This window comes from Podarcis tiliguerta (genome assembly GCF_965153285.1).
Source record: "Podarcis tiliguerta genome assembly, chromosome: 3".
NCBI lineage: Eukaryota > Metazoa > Chordata > Lepidosauria > Squamata > Lacertidae > Podarcis > Podarcis tiliguerta.
This window is the reverse complement of record NC_139536.1, coordinates 86997486-87021679: the sequence shown is the minus strand read 5'-3', so window position 1 is coordinate 87021679 and position 24194 is coordinate 86997486. Positions and strand designations below refer to the sequence as shown.

At 41.1% G+C, this 24194-nt stretch overlaps 1 protein-coding gene across 2 annotated transcripts in view; it reads right to left on the bottom strand.

Moving 5' to 3' along the window:
- The window catches only part of BMP5 (bone morphogenetic protein 5), a 51948-nt gene that overhangs the window by 9063 nt on the left and 18691 nt on the right, over window positions 1-24194 (bottom strand). For both annotated transcript variants that reach the window (XM_083432307.1, XM_083432308.1), the window contains 3 exons: window positions 18663-18855; window positions 14581-14729; window positions 404-601 (listed from right to left, as the gene is read on the bottom strand). In XM_083432307.1, coding sequence (XP_083288433.1) covers window positions 404-601; window positions 14581-14729; window positions 18663-18855 — 540 coding nt within the window. The remainder of the gene's footprint in view (window positions 1-403; window positions 602-14580; window positions 14730-18662; window positions 18856-24194) is intronic.

The following is a 24194-nucleotide window of genomic DNA, read 5'->3' as shown; positions in this document are numbered from 1 at the left end:
ACAATCACTTGTGCCTGAGAGGTCTATATGTCTCCATCTGGCTTGTACTGGGTGGGTAAAGCCTCAACCCTGGCTTACTGTTACGTGCAAACCTGGGAATGTCGGCTGTTTCACTGTAACGAATCATGGTCAGTAAACCAATTACCAATCATGCTACATGCGATCTCGTGTTTGGAGCAAAACAAACTACAAACCCAGGTTCAGGATTGTAGGTTTTCCCTCCAAACACAAACCAGGAGGAGGAAAGATGGAACAATCTGCTAATTGTGGTAAACCGTGGTTTATGGCTTACCATGACATGTGAACATGACCTTTGTGCTTCCCATTCTTTCTGGGGTGTATTGTTTACATGTTCTGTGTGTTCTCTACATGTTCTGTATATATTATGCATTCTTTGTCTTACCCCCAACGCTCTGCATTCTTGAGGAATCTTGCGGAGTGCTGGATTTGTTGCGGTTCTGATTTTTCTTTTTGTTGTTGGCAGCTCGGACAGATCGAAAAAGGACTTCGCTTGCTTTGAAGAAAGCAACCATGAATGGCTGTTTTGACTGAGGACCATGCCGTCCTATAAGGCCAGCAGATTTCACGTTGATACTCCTACCTGCAAAATCAATCAACATAAGCATATTTACCTAAACACAGAATAAGCTAAGCCAATAGGTGAAGGAGCCATGTTAGAATAATAACTCTGGAACATTATTATTATTGTTATTATTGTGTTATATTCAAAGTAGCACTGAGTAACAGCTATCTAGAGTAGACTGCCTACACACAGTGCCTCCATTTTGCCAGCAACCACAGTCAGTTTGTTGGCCCTGATTCAGCTCCCCACTGGCTCCAGGCACTGGTCCAGCGCTTACACAGATGTTATCCTGATATATGTTACAGAGGAACAGAGTTGTGTATCATTAGTGTACTGATGGCACTTCTCAAATCTCCCAGAAACCACCCTGGATGACTTCATGGAGATGTTAAATGGCATCGGGGATGAAATAGTTCCCGGCAGTACCTCACAGCACCCCACAGAAATACTCCCCAATGTTTTTCTCTGAATTTGACCCCAGAGAGAGGACCAGAAGCACTGCAAAACAGTAGTCCCAATGCCCATCTCACAGAGCTGGCTCAAGAGGATACCACGATCAATGGTATCAAAACCTACTGAGAGATCAAGTAAGAATAATGGGCTTGCATCCCCTCTGTCCTTCTCCCAATAAAGGTCACCCAAGATGACAAAGACCTATCAATAACCAGGCCTGAACCTCAACTGGAACAGGTCAAGGCAATCAGTTTCATCCCAAAGTATTTGCAACTGTTGAGCCACAACCTTTCCCCCAAAAGGGACCATTCATGACTGGGTGGTCATTTTCTCAAACCAATGGGCCCAGGCTTGATTATTTTTTCCTCAGGTGTGGTAGCATCACCGCTCCCTCCCACAAGCATACATTGACCACAGCTTGGATCCACCTGGTTGTACCACCTCAACAAGCTTTTAATAAGCCAGGAGGGAGAAGGGAATGTGTTGTTATTCACATCATTGCAAACACCTTGTCCACTTCATCAGGCTCCATCAACTGAAATGTAATGTGAAAGGCAGATATGCTAGACATACATAGAATAGCCTCACCTATTTTGAAAACGGTGTAGCGCTAGAAGAGAATATTGTGTGTATTAGAATCCCACATTGTGATGGCAAAGTAGTCAACTTTTTTTTAAAAGCCACTATCCTCTTAATTTAAAAAAACAAGAACGGCTGATGGGGAATCCTGTATACTCGACACAAATCAATACGAAAGAGAAAGGCAGGCATCCTACATATTTATACTTTGAGTCATAAATAATTTCAAAGCATTACTCAAATTTCACCAAAAGCCTTAAGTATAGGTACAGCTGAGGCTTCAGTCTTTCAAGGAATAATATATAATAGAGGTTGAAATATGTACATGATTGACTCTAGTTTTACTCCCAGGGGGATGTACATATTTCTCTATAATATTTGTTCAGTCAGGACTGAGCACTACACTAGATTATAGACTGTGACCCTCTGGGGCAACCGGGGGTGGAGGAGTGTTGGAGGAAGGCGTTGAAAATGAAAAAAAAAGAGGGGGGGAGCTAGTCACTAAAGCTGCATCCATATGAATTTCGAACAAATAAGCCCCCAGCTCTTAACAGAATTTATTTTGGCAGCCCGAACACCTTTGTGTCTCCACGTATTATGCAGAACCCTTCGTTCCGCCAGAAACCGAGACAGTGTCATGTGAAGCTATGCAGCTGTACAAGGGGAAAGCGTACAAAATTCCTTAAAATAGTAAAAGAAATTCTGAATTGCTAGCCTGGTTGGCAGCAACGTCCCTCTGATCTATAGCAAAGTAGGAGATGGGAAATGGTTAAAATCCTCTGAGAAAGAAGCATCTGCTTTGCAAATGTATCATGCCATTAAACTCAATCTCGCTTGAGAAAGAACTTACTAATAGTCATAGGAGTAAGCCTTAAACAAATAAGCATATAGGCTTCCCTTTTAAAGGCAAACTTACAGTGGCTCTCTGCCAGGGTCTATATTTCTTAGAAAAACTTCTATCATTGGCGTAAATGAAAGAGGCAGTTTGATTTGTGGTTAAGGCAGTTTCCATTCTACTTCCACTGTAACAAATGTATTAATTCAGCTCAGACTTCCTCCTCCTGGCAGCCCTTTTGCAGTAAAAAAGAGAAATTAGAAGTCGCAGCCAAATACCGTACCTTGAACTGACCCACTTCAATACATAAACACTTTTACAACATGTTTATTCAGGTGTAGCACTTTAAATTGCTTTAAGATGTTTCCAGTGACAGAGAAACCAGCAAAGGTGAAAAAAGGAGAACTGAGAAAGTTAAGCAGTTCGGGAGCGGAATGGAGTGGCCACATATTAAGAAAAAATATATATGAAATAATTGCTGCTTCATGGAGGGGGAGAGTCTGGAAAGGAAAATATGTATTTGTTCAATTTCTAATTTCATTTAAATGATTGTGAAATAATATAGTGCAATTCATTGTTGAATGTGAAAGTCTTTAGCAAGTCGGATCTGGAAAACCTTTTACAGATTATTACAACCTGGACCAAACCACAGCGTTCCACATTTACCTTCCTTTTTCTAGGAGTCCTTCTGACGAGGCTCTCTGTTTTGTTGCAAGGACTTTCAATAATTTTATTTTACCTATAAAAGATTAATACCTTACTGGCAGACATTTCAGGAAATCTATTAGATGTATATGTCCTGAATACTATAAAGGTATGTGTGAGACATTATTTTAAAGGGAGTTCACTTTGGTTTTGAAGGATCACCCCCCCACACACACACACACTTTTGCTTCTCACAACCTAAGTTTTCTGAATTTACAAAAGTGTTTTTTGTGTGAGAAGCAAAAGTGGGGGGGGGGGTTGAACCTTCAAAACCAAAGTGAACTCCCTTTAAAATAATGTTTAATATTATTAAGTTTCCTGTCGGTTTCTTTTTAGATTTCAGCAGTGAGATGACTATTAAGATGCCACAAGCTAAGGTTTACTTAAGTCCTCAAGATATACAGAGATACTCTTAAAAATTAGTCTAAGCCCAAATACCCTTTGAACACAGAGGCAATTTATGTGACTCTCTATCTGCTGTTTACTTGATCTTTTGAACAGCCAAGGTAAGCTGCGAGAAACAGTTTTCCCCACCCCTCACCATAGAATTATGGCTCAGCACTTCTATTTTTCTACATAAAAAAACCAATAAATAATCATTTATATTTCAAAAGGTTTGCTCGGCAGTAAACTCCCAATGACTACCATTCAACATAGCTCCACGTAAGTAAATTTAGCCTTATACAAGTTGATAATTCTGGAGAAAAAAGCATGTTACAATCATCAAAGCACTTAATTCAGAATTGCCCCATTGGTCTCAAAACTACTACAAAATTAGTGGTTTCATAACTGAAGGCTCAGCTTATTTATTATGGCCAGGATCCAAACAACCATGCAACTAGTTCCATGCACCCAAGGGAGTTTGGGGCTTGTGTTTTCTGAGCAGCAGACCCTCATGCCACATAGCAAACCTCTTTCGAACCAGAGAGCCTTTCAAAAACAGTTTGTGATCATGAGCCTGCTATTCAAAGGGAAAATGTTAAACCGAATGGGGCTTGCCTGAGGCACCTGGGTGGGTCTAAAGTAGCCATCAGTGTGTATAAATCAGTCAGTGTGCTTAAGTCATCTGATTATGGAATGCTTGCTAATAATTTTAATCAAATTCAGCTTGCTCAGATAAAAACAATGCATGTAACATAGATCTGGGAAGCACATACAGGAATCACATGTACTACCATTTTGGGATTCTAATTGACAAAAATAACCCCTATGTGTTTCGTTTGTAGATTTCCACTAGACAGTGTCCGAAAAAGCAGATGAGTCATTGCTGCAATCCATCCTTTCCCATGTCTGAGGAGTCCTCCCCACACATTGGAAGGCATATTTGAAATGTGGAAAACAAGGGCCTTGTGTACGGGGTGGGGGTGGGGGTGGGGTCGATGAGATTCTGGCACACAACTCCATGTGCGTTTCTGGTAGCGAAATTCCACAGGTAATGAAAATTCTTTCTTTCAAAAGCAACCCTGATCAAATCATCTCTTTTAAGAAACTCACCCCAAACTACTAGCTGTTTGAAAGATGCCAAAATTGTGTTTGGTCACAATGGCAGGAGATGACAGGTTATGCCCAAGAAACTTTAAAGCACAAGTCTATGTGTGTCTAGGCAAAAATAAATTCCCACTGAGTTCAATAGGGTTCATTCTCAGGTAAATGAGTACAAGATTGCCTTATTTAACTAGCTTCTGCATTGATGGCTAAATCATGCGTGCATCACACTCTGAAATCAGTAGACCTAATTACCCGGTTTTACACTGAGTTGCCATGGCTGCTGCGGAGAGGGATACTGAAAGTAGTCACCCACTACAGAATTGCATAAGCTTTCCAAAACTTGTGATCGCGTTGCTAAAGTTCATATTGCTTTGGCTAAGCATAAAAAACAGCAACTTCTAATGATTACCTTAAATGCAAGGCAGACATTACGGCTCTTAATTTTGTTTCTTTCCAGTCTAGATGCTAATGCAGAGAACTCATTCTCACTCATCCACTTGCTCAAAAAAAATGCCCACCTCCTTACTTCTTTGGCTGCTGCTCTGACAGTGATCTGCTCTCCTCTTTCTCCTTCCCACCCTGATGCCTGGAATTCTGTGGCTGAGACAGTGGCATAGCATGGGTTGCCAGCAACCAGGGCCACACAGTGGCAGTGGATGGATGGGAAACAGATGGAGTACATATTCACATCACCCAGGAGATCACAGCACAGATATAAGAAAAGAAGAGTCATTCTGTTGTCTAGAGAGGTCACTTCCTGGTTCACATGGAGAAGTCGTTCTCAACAGAGCCCAGTGACGGAAGCACAGAGCTGTATTGAGGCAGCACAAGGTGCTGAAGTTTTGCAGCCCTAACAATTTTACGCCCAGGGCAATCGCCGCTGTGCCCCCTCCCCCCCATGCTACACCACTGGGCTGAGATGCAGTAAATGCTCTATGCGTTCTGGACAGCAACACATATCTGGGGAGAGGGGGAGAGGCAGTGACATGCTCCCCCAGGCAGTGTTCTGACACCCGCCTGTTCCAGCGTGTCACAGCCTGTCCCAGAGAGCCAGCGTGGTGTAGTGGTTAAGAGCTGTAGACTCGTAATCTGGTGAACCGGGTTCGCTTCCCCATTCCTCCACATGCAGCTGCTGGGTGACCTTGTGCCAGTCACACTTCTTTGAAGTCTCTCAGCCCCACTCACCTCACAGAGTGTTTGTTGTGGGGGAGGAAGGGAAAGGAGATTGTTAGCTGCTTTGAGACTCCTTTGGATAGTGAGAAAGCGGGATATCAAATCCAAACTCCTCCTCCTCTTCTTCTTCTTCCCCTGCACTGTGAGGTCTGGGATAGTGTCATGCAGTTGTGAAATATGTTAGAACATATCTACTTGTCCTAATAAGGCCATTTATCAACATGGGGTATGAATTTATTTTCTTGATAGGTGCACAAATTCATTCCAACTGCTGGGTGAAGAATGCCCTCTCAGTTTTGCAGCATCACCAACAAGACCACATTTTTGGCGACATTCTCAGAGGGGTCGGAAGGGGGACCCCCAACTTCTCCTTCACAAACAAAGCATCTAGAACGGCACCACTTCATGATGTTGTGGCAACCAAGAGAAGGGGTAATGGGAAAGGAACATGGTGGCCTGGCTACCCACTAACTGCAAGTGCTCTGTGGTTTTAAGAAAAGATGCTGTCCACCCTCATCTTTACCGATAAGCTCCTCTGCCTTCCCAAATTTTAAAACTTTCACCAGTCCGAAGGTTAATTTTTCTTCCCACTGTTGTCCACTCAAATCCCACTACAGTAAAACCTCGGTTCTTGGACAGCTCCGTTTTTAAACGTTTCGGCTCCCGAACGTCTGACACGGCTTCTGCTTGAGTGCAAGAAGCTCTTGCAACCAATAGGAAGCTGCGCCTTGGTTGTCAAACAGTCTTCCGGAACAGATTACGTTCGACAACCAAGGTTTGACTGTACCTCTGAAAAGCTCAACACAGCTCTAATTATTTTTTAAGCTGTTGGCTTGACAGGCAAAATGAACTTTCTTTATCCATCTGATTCTAAAGAAAACCATAAGCTGCTATAAGGGGTTTTTGAATTGCAAATTACAAGTGCATTTGCATGGAAGGAAATTCCTTGTCATTTTTCACCAATACTTTCTACAACTTGAAGGTAGCTATAGCTTTTCAAAACATTTGGCTAGCAAAAGAAAAAGGGGGGGGGAGGCCAAGCTGACACTACTAATTTAATTCCACTCCAAACCCAATTTCTTTCATTTAGTCTCGTTACACACTATATTTAATTTTGCCCATTGATGCGTAAAGAAAATACGTTTCGGGAATTTGCAAGGAAAACTCCCCACCTCAATCTGTAAATCTTTCTTCAGGGATTATAAAAGAGCTCAAACTGACATGCTGCTTAGGCCTTTGTAAGTCTGACGTTGCCCAAAGAAACCATTTTCATTGATGCATTAGCACAAATAATTATCATGCCAGAATAATCTTTTCATATAATCTTTGTTGCGGAGTAATAAGAAACAGGAGGAAGGCAAGCAGTTCAGAGGAGGAGGAAAGGGATATGTCGGTGACCCAGGACCCAACCTTGGAGAGGCAGCAATGCAATTTCAAATGTTTCACATACCCCAACCCAAATGTTGGCTGCAGGAGGAGGGAAGGAAGGAGGGAACACATTTGAGACGTGTCTCTAGGGACACTGGATTGCTGGTGAATTCGAATGCAAGCTGGTCTTATCTGCACTGTCCAGAATCCACATATGTGTTGGAACTTGGTTATTCAGCATCTTTCACACACATGGAATCATAGATTAGTAGAGTTGGAAGGGACCCCAAGGGCCATATAGTCCAGCCCTCTGAATGTTCCAACACAGTTCTCAACTAAGAGAGAGAATTTAACAATTATACAGTGGTATCTTGGTTTATGAATTTAATCCATTCCAGAAGTCAATTCTTAAACCAAGGCATTCTTTCCCATAGCAGAGGGGACTCAATTTACAAATGGAACACACTCAACAGGAAGTGAAACATGTTCTTATTCCAAGGCAAAGTTCACAAACCAAAAACACCTACTTCCAGGTATGCAGCGTTCTTAATCCAAGTTGTTCATAAACTAAGCTGTTCTTAAACCAAGGTACCAATGTATTTAAAATTTTTGATAGAAAAACGTTTTAGAATTGCACAACTATGGACTCAAATACACATTTCAATGCAGAAACAGATGGATTCCCTCTCCTCAGCCTTCCACAAACCAGCTCCTCTGTGTGGCAGAAACCTGCTGCCCAGTCCCAAACTGCCCCATCTTTTCCTCCACCTGAAATATGCTTTGGAGGACAAAGAAATTGCATCACCAGCTGCTCCATCTCACCTTTAGCAGGGGAGGGGAGAGAGATGTTGAGAACAAAGGGGCTGAGTGGGAAAGCTGGGAATGTGAGAGTGAAGGACCAGGAGGTGTAGGAAGCCTCCTCCCACCAACACTTTCCACCCCATTTGTTAAATATCACAGGCTATTAACTAGTTAGAAATATGTGTGGCTGCCACTGGGACTTCCATTCTCCTAACTGCTAAACCATGCAGAGAGTTGTTAGGAGACCGCTGGTCCCCTGACAGAGCTCATGTTCGCAGAATGGTTTAACAGTCAAACTCCCTTCTCAGGTGGGAACTCTGGGAATTGTAGCTCTGTGAAGGGAATAGGGACCTCCTAAGAACCCTCAGCAACCTTAACAACCTACAGCTCCCAAGATTCTTTGAGGGAAGCCATGACTGTTTAAAGTGGTATAGTACTTTAAAAAATGTATAGTGCAGATGGGTGCCATGGTGGGATGTACATATATGTGTAAGCTGTTCCATGCAACCTGTCCACCAAAAAAATGGGGGGGGGGGATAGATCATGGTGGGGAAGTTATATGGGCCTTTACACCTCCTCTCATACTATTTCCTACATGGGATCAGGGTCAGGGGTGCATAAGCGAAAGGCTCATTTCTCCTTCCCACCGCTTATAGTGAATGTGAACCCATCTTTAAAATTCATTTGTTTGGCATTAAAAATGAAAGTCAAAAGAGCTGCATTCTTAAGACTGAACTGTAGCCAAATGGTTTTAAAAAAATAAAAATCCCTCTCATGGCTAAGGTCAGAATTAGTAGAATTAATTTGACAGAGTTGCTTTGGGGTTTATCTGTACATGCTGAAAATCATATCTGAAAAGCACTTTAAGGCAAACCTCTTGAAAGATTTATGAATATTTCAGGGGAATGTTTTACACATTCTTTCAGTGCGGCCTGACAGATTATTTAAAAAGGAGAAAAATGTTGTAATCATTGTAGAGAATGTGCTCATGAAATACTTGACCCACCATTCCAATTTAATACAGTTCCAGCTCTGAATGGTGTGTAGGAGTGCTGCTTTTTATCCCAGTTTAACTCGTTTGTAACGATCACAAAAAGATGATAGCATGGAAAGTAAACAGGAATCCTTAATAAATGACTTCATTAAAGGAACAAAAAGGACAGTGATTTTTCAAACAAATGTACCACTTTTATATCTAAACGACAGTTATCTTCTGTATTAAAGTGAATCTGTATCAGCCCAGTCTCCCATTGATCACACTAACACTTTCTGATGTGTATTAAACCAAGCCAAAAATGTCCTCGATCATTTGTTACACTGCATAATTAGAGTTGTGTTCTGTGCTATACATCAGTGGAGCCCAGCAGCATCTGAATCATGTCCCAAAATGTTTACAATCTCTTTTATACACTGAATAAGACGTATATTCAGCAGGGCTGCAGAGAAAATTTGCTATTTATAATAAATGGGAAATACACAATGCAAACTTGATGGGCTACTGTGAATAGACTCCACAGGGGAAAACACACACACACACACTGGTATTTAAGAAACTATTGCAAACAAGAGATTAATTAATAGCATTCAGGAAGAGGCTTGCATAAATAGAAAACCCAGAAATAAAACAGAACAAGGCCTAGATGCCAGAATGTACAATGTGCTGTATAGCATTTCAATTACTTTTTGTGATAAGCATCAAATGAGAGGGGACAAACAAAACTGGAAACTCACAACAACAGCATTCCCTTGGGACAATTCTTACACTGTGAAACTCTCAGATTAGATGCCTCCCAAATTAGATGATTGAAATCTGTAATCAGATCTCCTGTTACTTTAAATGTTTGGAGAGAGAGAGAGGGCGGGGGGGACTGGGACAGAGACTGAGAAAATAAATACAGCTATGGAAGCAATGGGAAGGAAGATCTGTCCCCCCACCAATTTCCTAGTGAAAAATTCTCCTCTTAAAGTTGTTATTTGCCCCTGCAGGGAACACCTACAGATATTTTCCTAACAGATCAAACAGCACCTTCAGGAAGGAAAATGGTGGGTAGAGGAGAAAGACCAGTGGTCCCACAGTGGCTTTTAACAAGAAATTAAAGAGAAGGTGATCCAATCACAGATCTCCATTGACTCATCTACTTTGCCCTTTAGCCTCACCCATTAAAACCAACCCATTAGCTAACACTGTAAGGGATCCAATGGTTCCTAAACTTTTCTCTCCCACTTGAAAATTGCTGAGGATCTTGGCAACAACTCACTGATTTTTCTGCCTGTTGCAGGACCTGTAACTCACAGTGCTAAATCCTGTATGATTTTTAATTTCCTTTTTGCAGACATGCCATGAATGAAGGAACATAGTTTGGGAACCCCTGGACTGATCCACATCTTCATAAACCTTACAGCTCTAGACTTAAAAACAAACAAACATAATATTTCGATGAATTTCATCCTACATATTGAACCAACTTGGACCCTGTGATCATCATCTGAAGCCCTTCTTTGTGTGCCTTCTCTACAAAAGGTCTGGATAGTGGCAACAATAGAGTGGGCCTTTTCTGTGGTGGCTCCCCACTTGTGTAATGCTCTCCCCAGGGAGGCTCACCTGCCACCTTCATTACATATCTTCAGGCACCAGGCAAAAAACGTTTCTCTGTAATCAAGCCATGGGCTGATTAAAATTCTATGGACTTTAAAATGTGCTTGTGGGAGAGGGAAAATTGGTTTGTTTTTGTTTTATCATGTATTTTGTGTTCCCATTTTGTATTTTTATGTTGTGAACCACCCTGTGATCTTTAGATGAAGGGCACTATACAGATTTAATAAATAATAATAAAAATACATATTGCTTTTCAGCAGAAGCATGTTGTTTTCTTACAGCCTCAAAAAAACGTAAACCACAAAAGCAGACTTCAGGTTTATTTTGTTATTTTTTATGTGTCAAAACACAGTACTGATACACAGGATGTCAAAAATCTTAAAGAATGTTCTGTATATATGAGAAAGGAGCGCAACATATTTCTCCTGCCCCCGCAAAAATAAAGTTTTCTGAAGCTACATACATTTTGCACTGAAATTCAGTAACTTGCCTCTCATGTCTTGTATCAGTGTAAGAGTCATCCTCTCTCCTTTAAGACCATAAATGTTTTCAGTCACCAAAAGCCTAGAATGTAAACTTCAAGGTACCCAGTGGATTATTGGAAAGAGATAGGCAGCCATTAGAAGGGAGAATTAAAACAACAACAACATGATCCTTTCTTAATTTACTGCAGCCCTGGGGAAACTAAATTGTATGTTGACAGCTTCCATATGTGTTTTGTTGCTCTTTGGACCTACAATTCAATATAAAATGTGGTTTTAGCAGAAAATCAGCTACATTTCATTCAGAAATGATGCTTATGATACAAAATATCATTTTTAAAAAATGGATTCCAATGCCATGTGGCCTTTTGTACTTTTCTCAGCATTATCGGGGGAGAAACATGAACTATAACAACCAGACATTTTCCCATAGAATAGATGTTCTCAGTATATGGTTATTTCATACCACATATTTTTCTTTCCTGCTCCTAGTATAACAAAGGATTTACAGTTAAGAGCCACAATCCCAAAGGAAAGCCATAAGGAATTTGTTTTAATTCAACAAGACTTAAGGACCAAAGCTCACAGCAAAAGTGATGGGGCTAAAATCTAGGTTACACAGACAATGTTGCAACTGGGAGAGGCAGTCCCTGGCTTTTGTCAACAGTATGAGACAAGCTAGCCAGTGATCTGGGTGTGTGGTAAAGCCTATATTCAGGGCAGAGTGCATGCCTATTTGCATACCAGATCACGTCAACCCATGTTTCTCTGTGCTCAAAAGACTGCAAAAACTAGCACCAAAAGCCCTCCAGCACCACATCAGATATATTTCGGTGGAATCTGCTTCTGTTTCCCTTTTGCATGAATAGACACTTCAATTGCTTGAAATTTCATTTAAAGATTAGGTAAAACTGATGGAATGTTGTTGTTGTTTTTCCAAAGGCCCTTTCACAGGACCACTGTACCTGTGGTGGCTCACAAAAACGCCTGTCTTGTTCAGCTTCTTGTCAGTTGCCTGGGGTCACCGGCCACAACAGGATCAAGCTATTTCCATATGTGAGTTTTAATTATCTTTTCTGATCATGTTATAAAGACACAATTAACCTGCTCAGAAGTTTTTAAGCAGCAAGCACAGGCCCAATTGCTGTGTGCGTTGGACCAATGTCAAGAGTACATTTTTTTTCTCTTTACTGAGGTTTTCTTCTGTCTATTAATTTAATTTGAACCGTCAGGATTTCCAATGGTAGCACCAAAACCAAAAATAGAGTTTTCAGTTTGTGTTCTGGCAATGCAATCATTTGACTCCTTTGCTAGTATCTATACTAACATATTATACTGACCTTATTCCTAGCTAGCCTATTGGAGTTTATTTGGGCTTTGAGCCAATACCTTTCTTTATAACTGATTAATTAGGGTTGCCGTATTTCAATAAGTGAACTTTCTTTTTGGCAAAGAGAAGTTTTTGAGGGTTTTTTTAAAGGAAATTCACCAAATTCTGCACTTCTGACATTTAAGTGATTTCCGCCCGGACACCATTTCTGACGGCCGAATCCTGGCTATGTCCAGGAAACTCCAGACGTATGGCAAACCTAAATAAATATTTAGATTGTATAGGCAAAGGGTCCCTGTTTACATGAATTCAGTTGCACTGCCATAATCCTGCACTAATCAAAGCCACTGCCCAGACATGAGAATTATGCAAGTGCATGTCTGAATTGCAGCAAAAGTAGGACATTCTGCATGTGTTCCCTGCATCAGTGAAAATGCCATGACTTGCAATGTTGTGCTCAGTGCTATTTTTCTATTTTAAAAAGAGAGGTGCTGGAGCTCACTATGAACGCCTCCCTTATAATGGCAATGGTGCCCATCTGAGAGGTGCTGGAACTGAGTTCCATCAAGTTCAGGGTTTAAAAAGCTGTGGTTGTACAGGTGAAAGAGCCACTGCATTTTGTTCACTGTCTCCAAGGCTACTGTAATATCTTTTATCCAATATATTATGTGCCAATGAACTGCTGGGTTAGACGACAAAACTACCACCAGGATGGGAAAATCTGTCGTTTTGTTTTCTCTCTATTTCCCATTTTTTCCTGCCTTAAGTTCAGTTTTCCAAGGTTCCACATCCGCTTATGATTAAAAAACAAAAAAGTCTTCACAAAAAATGAGTAGCATTTTTTTCTTCATTTCTAATGTACACATTTTCTATCCAGTTTTGTCATACAGATATATAGATTGCTACAATCTCTGATACTCTGTCTCCCTAAGAAAAAAAAAGAAGAGTTTGGATTTGATATCCCACTTTATCGCTACCCTAAGGAGTCTCAAAGCAGCTAACATTCTCCTTTCCCTTCCTCCCCCACAACAAACACTCTGTGAGGTGAGTGGGGCTGAGAGACTTCAGAGAAGTGTGACTAGCCCAAGGTCACCCAGCAGCTGCATGTGGAGGAGCGGGGACGCGAACCCGGTTCCCCAGATTACGAGACTACCACTCTTAACCACTACACCACACTGGCTCTCTAACCCCAGTGCTGAGGGTGTTGTTAGGTCATTTCTTCTAACGGATTGCCTCTTTAATTATACATTTAATTTTTATTCACCCTTTCGCCCAAAGGAGTCCAGGGTGGCAAATTGTAGGCAAATTTCAAACAATGCCTGCAGACCTTACATCAGTAAGTAAAATAAATGCAGTATTTCCCCATTACCAGAAGAATCAGTCCAGCTTACTTCGGCTATTAAGAGCTCTGTGTGCATTTCCGTTATTCCTAATCAGCCCTCCCTCCTTGCACATTGCAAGTTGCTCATGATCTGGACCAAGAGGAAGCAAGAGAGAGAAAGCTGCTGTTAAGCCCAGTAGGGTTTCCTTGTCATGTGGCCATTGAACCGTCACATGGAGGATTGTAATAAAATCACAGGGCAAGAGGGTATACAGTCCTTAAAATCTGTATAATTCATAGACCTTATGCAGCATAGATATCTACTCTGCCCAGGTAAATATAGTATAGTTCATAAGGGAGTCAGTAACTGGAAGCCCCAGTATAAAACCTGGCCTTCTAATAGCTGCAGTCTTCCCCATCCCTTGTCCCAAGAAAGATAGCAAAGAGATCTGTGGAAGGAGGCCAGATTATAGAAATGAAACTTGCTAGCTGGCTGCTGTGCAGGAGTAGAAGTTCAAGGATAGGTCTTGTCCCTCCAGCACCTTAGAGTGGCCACCCAACAAAATCAGTTGCTGGCTTGGGATCTATGCTACATATAACACCACCTTCATAACATCACTGTCAGTCATCACCAGAAATATGCTGCTTTGGCACAGTAATGCATGATGCAAAGGATCTGTATGGTAAGTGGTTACACATGTCAGTCAGATTCCCACATGGAGTCACTATGGCATGAATTATGTTTACAGAGTCTTTCACACATTCTAAAATGTAGAGCATCCCACAAGTGTGTAAACGACAGGAAAACCACCAAAAAATGAAAGAAAAATATCTATTTTGGAATGAGGTATGTAAATGTAGCTTACCATCCATCATTTCTGCACAGAGCTGCAATCCTAAATTATTCTGTGGATTAATCACCCAGTGATTGCTGGTCACGGTGATGTCAAACACAAGCCAGCCAACGTCAAACGCTTGAGCTCGTCTTGTATCTAACAGAAACAGGTCTGCGTCCCTAGTTTAGAAAATAAAGAGATAACATTTAGAAATTAAAAGTAAATTATGTCTTGTATTTAGACTTTGCTTCTGCCAGTAAAGCGTTTGTTCTGGCGTTGCAACAGCAATGGTGAAAATGGGTGCATGACATCACTGACATTTCTTTTGGAAATAAAGGCTGTGGTCCACAAACCAGAGAACTTCAATTTTGGTTGTCGGCGGTGATTCATAAACACTCTTCATTTCTCTTAAGGGAAATCTTTTCTGTATTGTGTCTCTTAGCTATGCTATGCTAGTTCCATGGTAATATATATGCAGTGAAGAATTCCAGTGTGTACATTAAACATCTATCTTTGATCGAGCAGAGGCTTCTATCAGTGAAATGGAGGCAATTTTCTCATTTCCACACATGTCCCCTCCCTCATCAGTTCCATGATTATTGAGGGACCCTTCAGAACCATATGCAGGTGGAGGGACGAATCAATCAAACTTGCCTCCTTCCCTGTTACACTGCTGGAAACCTCTGCTGGATCAAAGAGCCTTCTGTCGGTGCGCAAAGGATGTCATTGGACACAACCCATAGAAAATAACAGAAAAGCCCTACACGAATCAGGCTTTTGAACATGCCAATGGTATTTTGAGCAGTTCCCCCCTCCCAGTGATTATTAGGAGAAAAGTTATATATTTATTTGGTTTACTGTGGGGTCCAATGAAAACCACACTGAAAATCAGGTCAATTAATCTAGATAGGGCTTGTAGACATCAGAGCCTCAACAGCAAAACCTTTTCCAAACTCGGTCAGTAGTTTAGATGTTTTAGCTCTATAGCTCACAGATATTTCTGGAAACACCAAACCTAAAGATCATCACTTCGCCCACTTCTTACTAATGGAATATTTGCATTAAAAATTACTTATGGTGAGGAGCGTGGATGTGGCAAATCTAATCTTAAAAGTTCATTCATGGCTTAATATGCCCAACAAGCTATTCCACTCACACACAAAAGTCTTATACAGTGTATAGATTAAGAAAGTAAATGTAGCTCTTGGTTCTGTAAAAATAAATAAGAGTTGAGCCATATAGTATATCCCTTGTTGCAGTTAAATTAAACTTGGCTTGTCGTATTCATATTTCAGGGCAATGTGTGTTTTTCAAAACTAGCTATTTAAATTGTGCATGTAATTCCTACATTTGCTCATCCATAACGGTTAACTTAACTAATCATTTACATGATGAAATTGGAAAATTGGATACCTGTGAATTTTCCTTCTGGCACCCTCCCTGGGCAGCAGTACAACAGATGGGTTGTTCAAGCTTCCAACCACTAGGAGAAAAAGACTCCAGGTAGAGGCTGAAAACAGACATGCTGGTATTAGGAACCACGGCTCTGTTTTGAATCCAGATCTATATAACCTATTTTTCCAAACTTGCCAGGCTGTGTGGGTATGATGTAAAAGGCACTTGCTGGGCTCACATGGACTTTGTCCAGGGCTTAAATGAAACTACACACTGTGCAGAGGTACAAAAGAATAAGTGTTAAGAGCTGGGTTGAACTTTCCCCTTCATACTTCACAGAAAGCCTAGCATCCCCTTCTAAAGGGCAAATGAAATGCCATAGCACCAGCTTCTATTTATTCCCACGATTACGCACAGAAGCTTTAAGTTCTGAGCACACACCCCTGGGAGAAAAATGCAAAGTTCTGGGGTGATTTAGGCCTATTTTTTTTAATGAGGTGAGAAACCTGTGCTTGGGCTATACCACCTCAGGCTACAGATTGGAGGAGGGGTGTCACATGCTCCTCATAAACACCTAGCTTCTCAAGCTTCTAGTCTAGCCATCCCATAAACATGCTTGTTTTCTAAGTGCAGGGAGCATTTCTGTGTGAAGTATTAAATAATGTGTGCCCTCCCTCAACTACTGTTAGAAGCGGTACAGTTCAGTTACCACCTCAGAGAGGGTTCAAATTCCACATGATGCCACAATCTCCTGATTGATTGTTTTCTGTATGCATGTATTTTTACTAGATTTCTGGCTGCACAGGGTGAAGAGTGCTTAGTCCTTTCTCATGCATGGTCATTTCTGGAGGTAGTTCTAGTGATCAGACTCACCCTTCTAAAGTCGTATTGCCATCCATGAGGTAGGGATGGATCATTTGAGGTACCTGCATTCACATGCATGCAGGCACACACGAACATACACACTTGGGAATGCATACCTCAATTTATTCTTCACCCAGTGCACTCCCACTCCTAGTTTGGGAACTGGTGTCCACACAAGGTTAGCCATGATCCATATCTAGCATCCTGTAGAATGACCTAGCTGTGTTTTAAGCCTGTAATGTATACACACTTCCCATGTTGGGGGTAATTATGATTTTTAAAAGGGCATATGAGGAAAGAGATACTCCTTCCTCCAGTGCCACTCCTGGAATAAAATTTGCCACTCCCAACAAGCATGCTGAGTTGCTGACCCCAACATAATACAGCAAATATGAAAATGCTGAGGAGAATCATAACGAGCTGAGGAAAATTAACATGAAAACACTGCCATGATCCAAGAAATGCCAGTGACAGGTGGGATGGAAATCTGTCCAGGTAAGGGATCTTAAAAGGAAAATTCACAGGTAATACCCTTTTTTTTTAATTTTTCCATTCGTAAGTACCTTTACTATGCCAGATGAACATGAAGAATGGCATGGCCCCTTGGCAGACAAGAGTCAGAGTGTGACTTACAGAGCAGAACTGAATATTTATGTTGAGTCGCTGATGTTGACAGTTCCAGTTAATATGATAAGTAATGCTCAGATATATTGTGATTGGTTGCACAGCCACTCTACCCATAAGCAGGATTCTGTAAGCAGAAGTTTCCTGAGATAGTCTGCACCAGCAAGGATCAAAATGTGACAAATGTGTTATCTGATTTGCCTTTGAGTCAAATTGCCAGCAGCTATCTCCTAGCCATGAAACGAGCCTTGTCAGTGGTTTACGTTGAAATGATGCCAGGTCATGATCTAGGGTTCTGATGTCTTACAGAGGTCGGTCACATACCACTATGAAATTCTAAAGCAAAACATGATTCAGGAGGAAAGGGCAACCCTTCATTTCCACCCTGGTTTACTTGCCTCATGCAGCACAATCCTATGTATGTTTAGTTAGAATTAAGTCCCACTGTGTTCAGGGGAATGTAATCCCTAGTTTGTGTGCTTAGGATTTAAGGAATGGAAGTATTCCTCTGCTGGAATGTGTGCAGATAAATAAACACAAACGAAATTCTGACACTTAGGCTGCCATTCTATCCACACTTACCTGTGAGTAAGCACCACTAAGCATAGCAGAACTTGCTCAGGAGTAAACAAATAGTAGGGATGGGGAATGAATTTGATTCAGTTCACATTGAAAGGCAAACCTAACTAATTTTCACTTTCTGAAACAATACAGAAACTGAAATATAGCCACTGCTCTAAATTCATACTTCACAGAATTTTGCAATGCAGTTCTCTAGCTGAAAAATGTGTGTTAAATAAAAATGCATATAGTGGTCAAAACAACATTATGCTAGAGAAAATGATAAAAAATGTGTATATTACATTAGGCAAAATTAGATATAAAATGAGGGGAGAGGTTCACCGTGAGGCAGGGTTTAGAATTTAGATGGCATGCTAAATCAAACCTTGGCCTGGATCAGTGCTGCGCAGGAGCAAAAACAGCTACTGGACTCCTTGTACTGCTTATCATATTGTCTATATGCCAATAAAGGTTTGAGATTGAAGTGGGGGGAGTCACACTCCTTTTCAGGAGCTCACACATTCATGAGGTCCTCATAAGCCATAGTTTGACTTTCCATGGCATCTGAAGCAGGTCACTGCCTCACTCGCATACATCCCAGGCGCATAGAAAAGAGATTCAGCTCTCTTGTTGCTGCAAATGGAAAAATAATTTGAAAAAGAAGGCACCTGTTTGGATACTCCTTGATTATCTGATAAATGCTAATCTTAATGGTTTCGTTTTCAAATCGACTGTAACTTCGATCCTTGTAAATCCGGAATTCAGCTGCCGTCACTGCCTCTCCGTGAGGGATCTGAGTCAAGTCAAATCGAAATTCTTTGTAATGCCTTCGTTGGTGGGAAAAGTCCTTGTCCCTTTCAACTGTGAAAATAAAACAATGAAAGGGTGAAAAAAAATGCATATCCCATAGTTAATTCAGGATTCATTGTACATTCTTTAAAACATAAACAAAGAGGGCAACGGGAAATTAGACTAACAGCCAAACCACAACTCCTGAATTATACAAGTCAAGTGTCATTAGGTCAAAGAGGAAAGCCCCTGGTGATTGCATTCAACATTTCAGCAGGCAGAAAGCTGAAGGGAGATCAAGAAATATGACAAAAATATATGGCCTAAAAATGTGGGGAAAATAAAAAGTTACCAAAGAACTAAGGCATTGAGTTTGGTTTTGCTCTGTATACATGTAGGAATAATTTGCTGATTATCTTGGTGTGTATTACTGAATGAAGCATCAGAGAATGAAGAAAAGAAGAAGCCGGCTAAGTCATAATTCTATAACAGGGCAAAAGACTAATTTACACACAGATGTGCATTTGCATTGACTGAGTGAGTGTGTAGAAGAAGTCTGTTCTCATGGGGATTTGCTTGGCTGGACCAGGATGCCTGACTCCAGATTAGCAGAGCAATCCAAAGGATATGAAGCCAGTGGAACTTAATGCTGGTTTTAAGTTAAGTTGGTGTAAGTTCCCCCTATTCCAGACACCATTCAGAAGTGTGACTACTGCCACCTGAGCTAATCCAAGCTTGGTAAAAGGGAAACAAACCTTTAAAACAGAGTTTTATTGTACCCTCTTTTTACCAACATATATTCCATCAGGTTCCCAGGTCATGTGAATGAGATGAAAGAGGTTTGGAATAGGTGTAAGACTCTTCTTGTTCCATCCCATCCCTGCCATGTCCCTGGAACGCCTTTGGGGGAACTTACACCAGAGTAGGTTCCGCCAGCTGAGCCAGCATAGCTTCTGCTAAAGCAGGTTGAGTGACTTACATTGGCATAGCCCAGCTGATCCCTGGCTCAGCTGGGAAAGCCAAAGTTCTGCCTATTCCAAACTTGCTCACCCTGGTGGATCTTGGATTTGGGCTGGGCTGTTAGGTTTCATTAAAGATACACTTGGAAGTCAAAAGAAACTAATGCACACAACACTATGTTTAGCAGTAAAATCACACACCCACCCCATTAAGCATAAACACCTCCAAATATCTTCCTAATACTCTTTAATAATAATTTTAAAAACCATTCCTTGATGTTTTAGTTTATTTTGCCATTACTATGCAAGTCAGGCAATAATTTTGGCTTTATGCTGTTCAGAATAGCTAAGCCATAAATAAATTCGACCATCCATTAAGGATGTTAATTTTTTTTCAACATGACAAGGAACCCTAAGCTTCTGGGCTAAATAACCTACACTAGGACCCATAATAGGGCACTTGGGGTTGAAATATTTTTTAAAGGGTTTGGTTTTATTGCTAACAAGAAACTTGAACAGACACATATAAAGAGGTCATCCTGCTGTCATAAGATAGGGAATGTGAGAGAAAAGAAGCAGGAAACACCTGATTTGGGAACTCTATTTCAGGCTGCGAAACTGAAGGGGGGAAAATGTACCGAGATAAACTTGTCCTCTTTACAAAGACGCAACCACACTTAAATGCCTCTTAAGAAGCTGCAGAACTGCCTTAGTGAAATTAAAACGTTGTTACATTAGCACTGAAATGCTTTTCAGTGTGTTCAAGGAAACGGAGCACATCATGTTTTATGAGTAAAACTGGTGCCAAGCCCTTTCGCTGGTCTTTCAGTATTGCATATATCTAATGGTTCCAACAACAAATACAGCAGAATTCTCAATATTTTGGGAAATATGTGCTGTTCAAAGGGAAGCCTCCTGGTGTGGCAATCATCCTTCATTCTTTTTAAGTTTTCAGGGGACGTCAGGGAGAGATAACCATGTTCAGACAAATGCAGCGGAGCCTTCTCCTTAACCCTGTTCAGGTATTAGAGCTGAACAGGAGCTATTAACATGAGTTAAGAGCTTTGTGCACCAGCTTCACCTGCAAAGTTTTTGTGTGTGAGTCCTGCCCTATGTTTCCAACCTTCCTATATCTTGAGCCAGGCAGGGCTGAAGAGGACTCCTTGCATGCATTTGCTTGAACACAAGCATGCATAATCAGGAAATCTGAGAAAGCCCGTTTCCCAATCACACAGTTTTTCTACTTGCATTCAACTGAAAGTTGGTAGAAGCCCCCTTCAGATCTTCCCTGTTCAACACAGGAATATGTGGGACTGACCAGGCACGGGATGTGGGTGCTGGGAGCAGCGTGCAGAGCTACCTGCTTCCCATTCATATCAATATGTCAAATGATGTCTTGTGATGACAGAATGGGGAAGGAGGCAGATGGGAACAATAGGCTGCTGCCTATTTATTTTCTATTATTTATTTCAGTCAACAAAATTCAAATGTCACTTACTAGAACAAAAGGCCTCTAAGCAGGTTTACCAGAGTCTCAAATATTCATTTAAAATGCCAATAAAACAAAAAAACATGAAAATACAAGTTACTGGGGAAATTTAAAGTAGAAAATAAAACCAGGAATTTTAAAACACTTACAGTATAAGCTTTAGAAGACACCTGAAGGCAGCCCTCTATAGGGAAGCTTTTAATGTGTCATGTATTATCTAGTTATATATGTTTTTTAAAAATCTGAAAATGCAATCGTGAGCAAGACCTGAAATTAATTCACATGCATAATAGCTCTAACACTTTACAAATGTCTCTTGCTTTCTGTTAGGACAGCTTTATATGACTCTTAAATCTATTAAATATTATGTGATAGGGGATGGCTGAACCTGACTCACTATATTCTCTGCAGAAGCAGAAAAGTAAACCAGTCTGTACCAACCACCTCTGGGTGACGGAGGTTACTGTAAGCTGACACAGAACAAAGTGCACATGTTTACATCTTGAACCCAATGAAATGATAGTTTATCTTCAGTGAATACTTTTGGTTATCTGACAAGCTCAGGTCAAAGGTCTCAAGAGTTTCCTCTTGAAATTACTGAGTGCTCTTTCTGATGAATGATAATTAAAAGCAGAGGCTGGAGATATCAAATGTGGTAGGTGACAGATAAGTCTCAGATAAATGCAAGGACTCTGGTTCCTACACACTCAAAGGGCAGAGGCCCCAGGAATTAGTTATTGTGTTACTGGGAACAGACAGAAACATCAAACAGCTCTCTGTCCCTTTCTCTATCTCCCACCTTCAACCTGCTCTCACCCACACGTCTTTGATTCTTCTTCAGGAATCCTAAGTGACGCATGAGAAAGAAAGAACTTCCACAAAGTAGAAAAGGGAATTAGATCGGAATGAAGGACTACATGTATTATTATTTTTTCTTCAGGCACTTTAAATCAAAAATATATGAGCTGTGATTGCTTGAATATATTATGCACCATGCTGCCAATATTTGAACTCATTGAATTACAAAGCTATGAAAGGAGCAAGAGGCCACCAAATCTAATCCCTTGTCCAAGGTGGAAGTATTCACATATTAGCCCCCTAGGAATAACCCACATAATCCAAGCCATAAACTTGGGGCTGTGTGTGTGCCACAATCCCATAACAGTGTTGCCTCCAGCTGCAGGTGGTTCTAGTGTGGGTCAGCCAGAGTCCATAGGGGTCAGTTTCCTGATCTGCCACAAGAGAGGTTCTGTTTACATGCCCCTCCGCCTGCCAGCAAGACAATTTGGCTGCAACCTGGATCAGTTGAACGTGGATTACTCTGAAAGCAAAGTCACACTAGTTCCAGAAATGCAGCGCCAAGAGCTAAGTCAATGCTGAACGAATCATACCAAATTGTCAGAGCTAGGACAAATGGTAAAAACATGATCTCCTTCTCGTTCTGGTCAGACCACAACTTCTAAAATGCACTTATGTAGGAATCATTGTCTGTTTTTGTTCGCATCCCTTTGCTCCGAACAGAAATTAGAAACAAACATCACAGTTGATAACTGGCTCAAAAAGACTTTACATGTTGCACAACTTATCGCGTGTGTGTGCTGTGGGGAACTGCAGATCCTGAGGACTATGTGGGTATTTGATGGACCCTCATAACGTATCTTAATAATCACCCTCTCTCAATATACTGCCCACAAAGTACGGATTCATCTGGAAGTAGCTTTAAGTAGTATTTTCCCCTAGTTTTGCACACCTATTGCTTTCCTAGTTTGCCTATTTCCCCCCTTACTCTTTTCCTTAAAATTAGATGTTAATCTTTCATTGGGCTTTTTAAAATATACATGTGTAATATATTATATTCAGTATTGCAAAATCTATATTTATGCTATTATCTTCTTTTGCAGGGCTAATCTTACCTAATCTTTTGAAAGGGGTATCAAAAGCTTTAGCTGCTCAGTTTCCAAAATTACTAGAGCTAGGAGGAAATGAATTTTCTTGCACACTCATCTATCTGGAAAAGTCTATGTTATATTTTCGATTTCTTTTAGAGCCTAAGGCTAAATTGGTTCATAGAGTTTTAAAATATTCAGACACATTATAGGTAAGGAGCAACTAAACAAAATGACCCCTAGAACTCTCAATCTCTGCTACTTCCGTGCAGGTTTCCTTAGCTACTAAAACCAAGGTCAAAGCACTAGGTGCTCCTATTGCAAGCACTCTGAACCCCACACTCCTCCCTGCCCTGAAAAGAAATAGACCTAACAATTTGGTCCTTGGCAGAGACTCATCTGCAGACATGGAGATGTATTTATGGTCTATGGGCCTTGTGTACAACTTTTTCGAGGGGTCCTATTGATTGACCAAAATCAGTGTTTCCAAAACTTGAGTCTCTAGCTGTTTTTGGACTACAACTCCCATCATCCCTAGCTAGCAGGACCAGTGGTCAGAGATGATGGGAATTGTAGTCCAAAAACAATGGGAGACCCCAGTTTGGGAAACACTGACCCAAATAAATGTGGCTATATCAAAATTAGGTGTGTATGAGAAAATGATGATAATGTTTCTGCCTTTGCACTGTGCTCCTCATTCTTCAAACAACCTGGGAACAATTTGGGGAAAGGTGATAATGATGACGGTGCCTCTGCGTGGGGCTTGCCCCCTACACCCCACAAAACAACAACTTCACAAAACAAAACTGGGAACAGTCAGGGGAAATGTGATGGTGATTATGATGCCTTTGCATTGAGTTCCCTGCCACTGCATCGAACAGTTCTGGAATCATCCCAGCTGTACAGCATGCAACAGGGACAGGAAAGTTACCATATTTTCCACTCGCCCTCATAGTCAACTGATGGCCCATTTCTCCTGTGATTTCTAGCCAGGGGTACAAGATTGGGGTGGGGGTGGGTTGACTGGTAAAACCTGTGGTTCACTGCTGAACTAGAACAAACATCATTTGGGTTGTC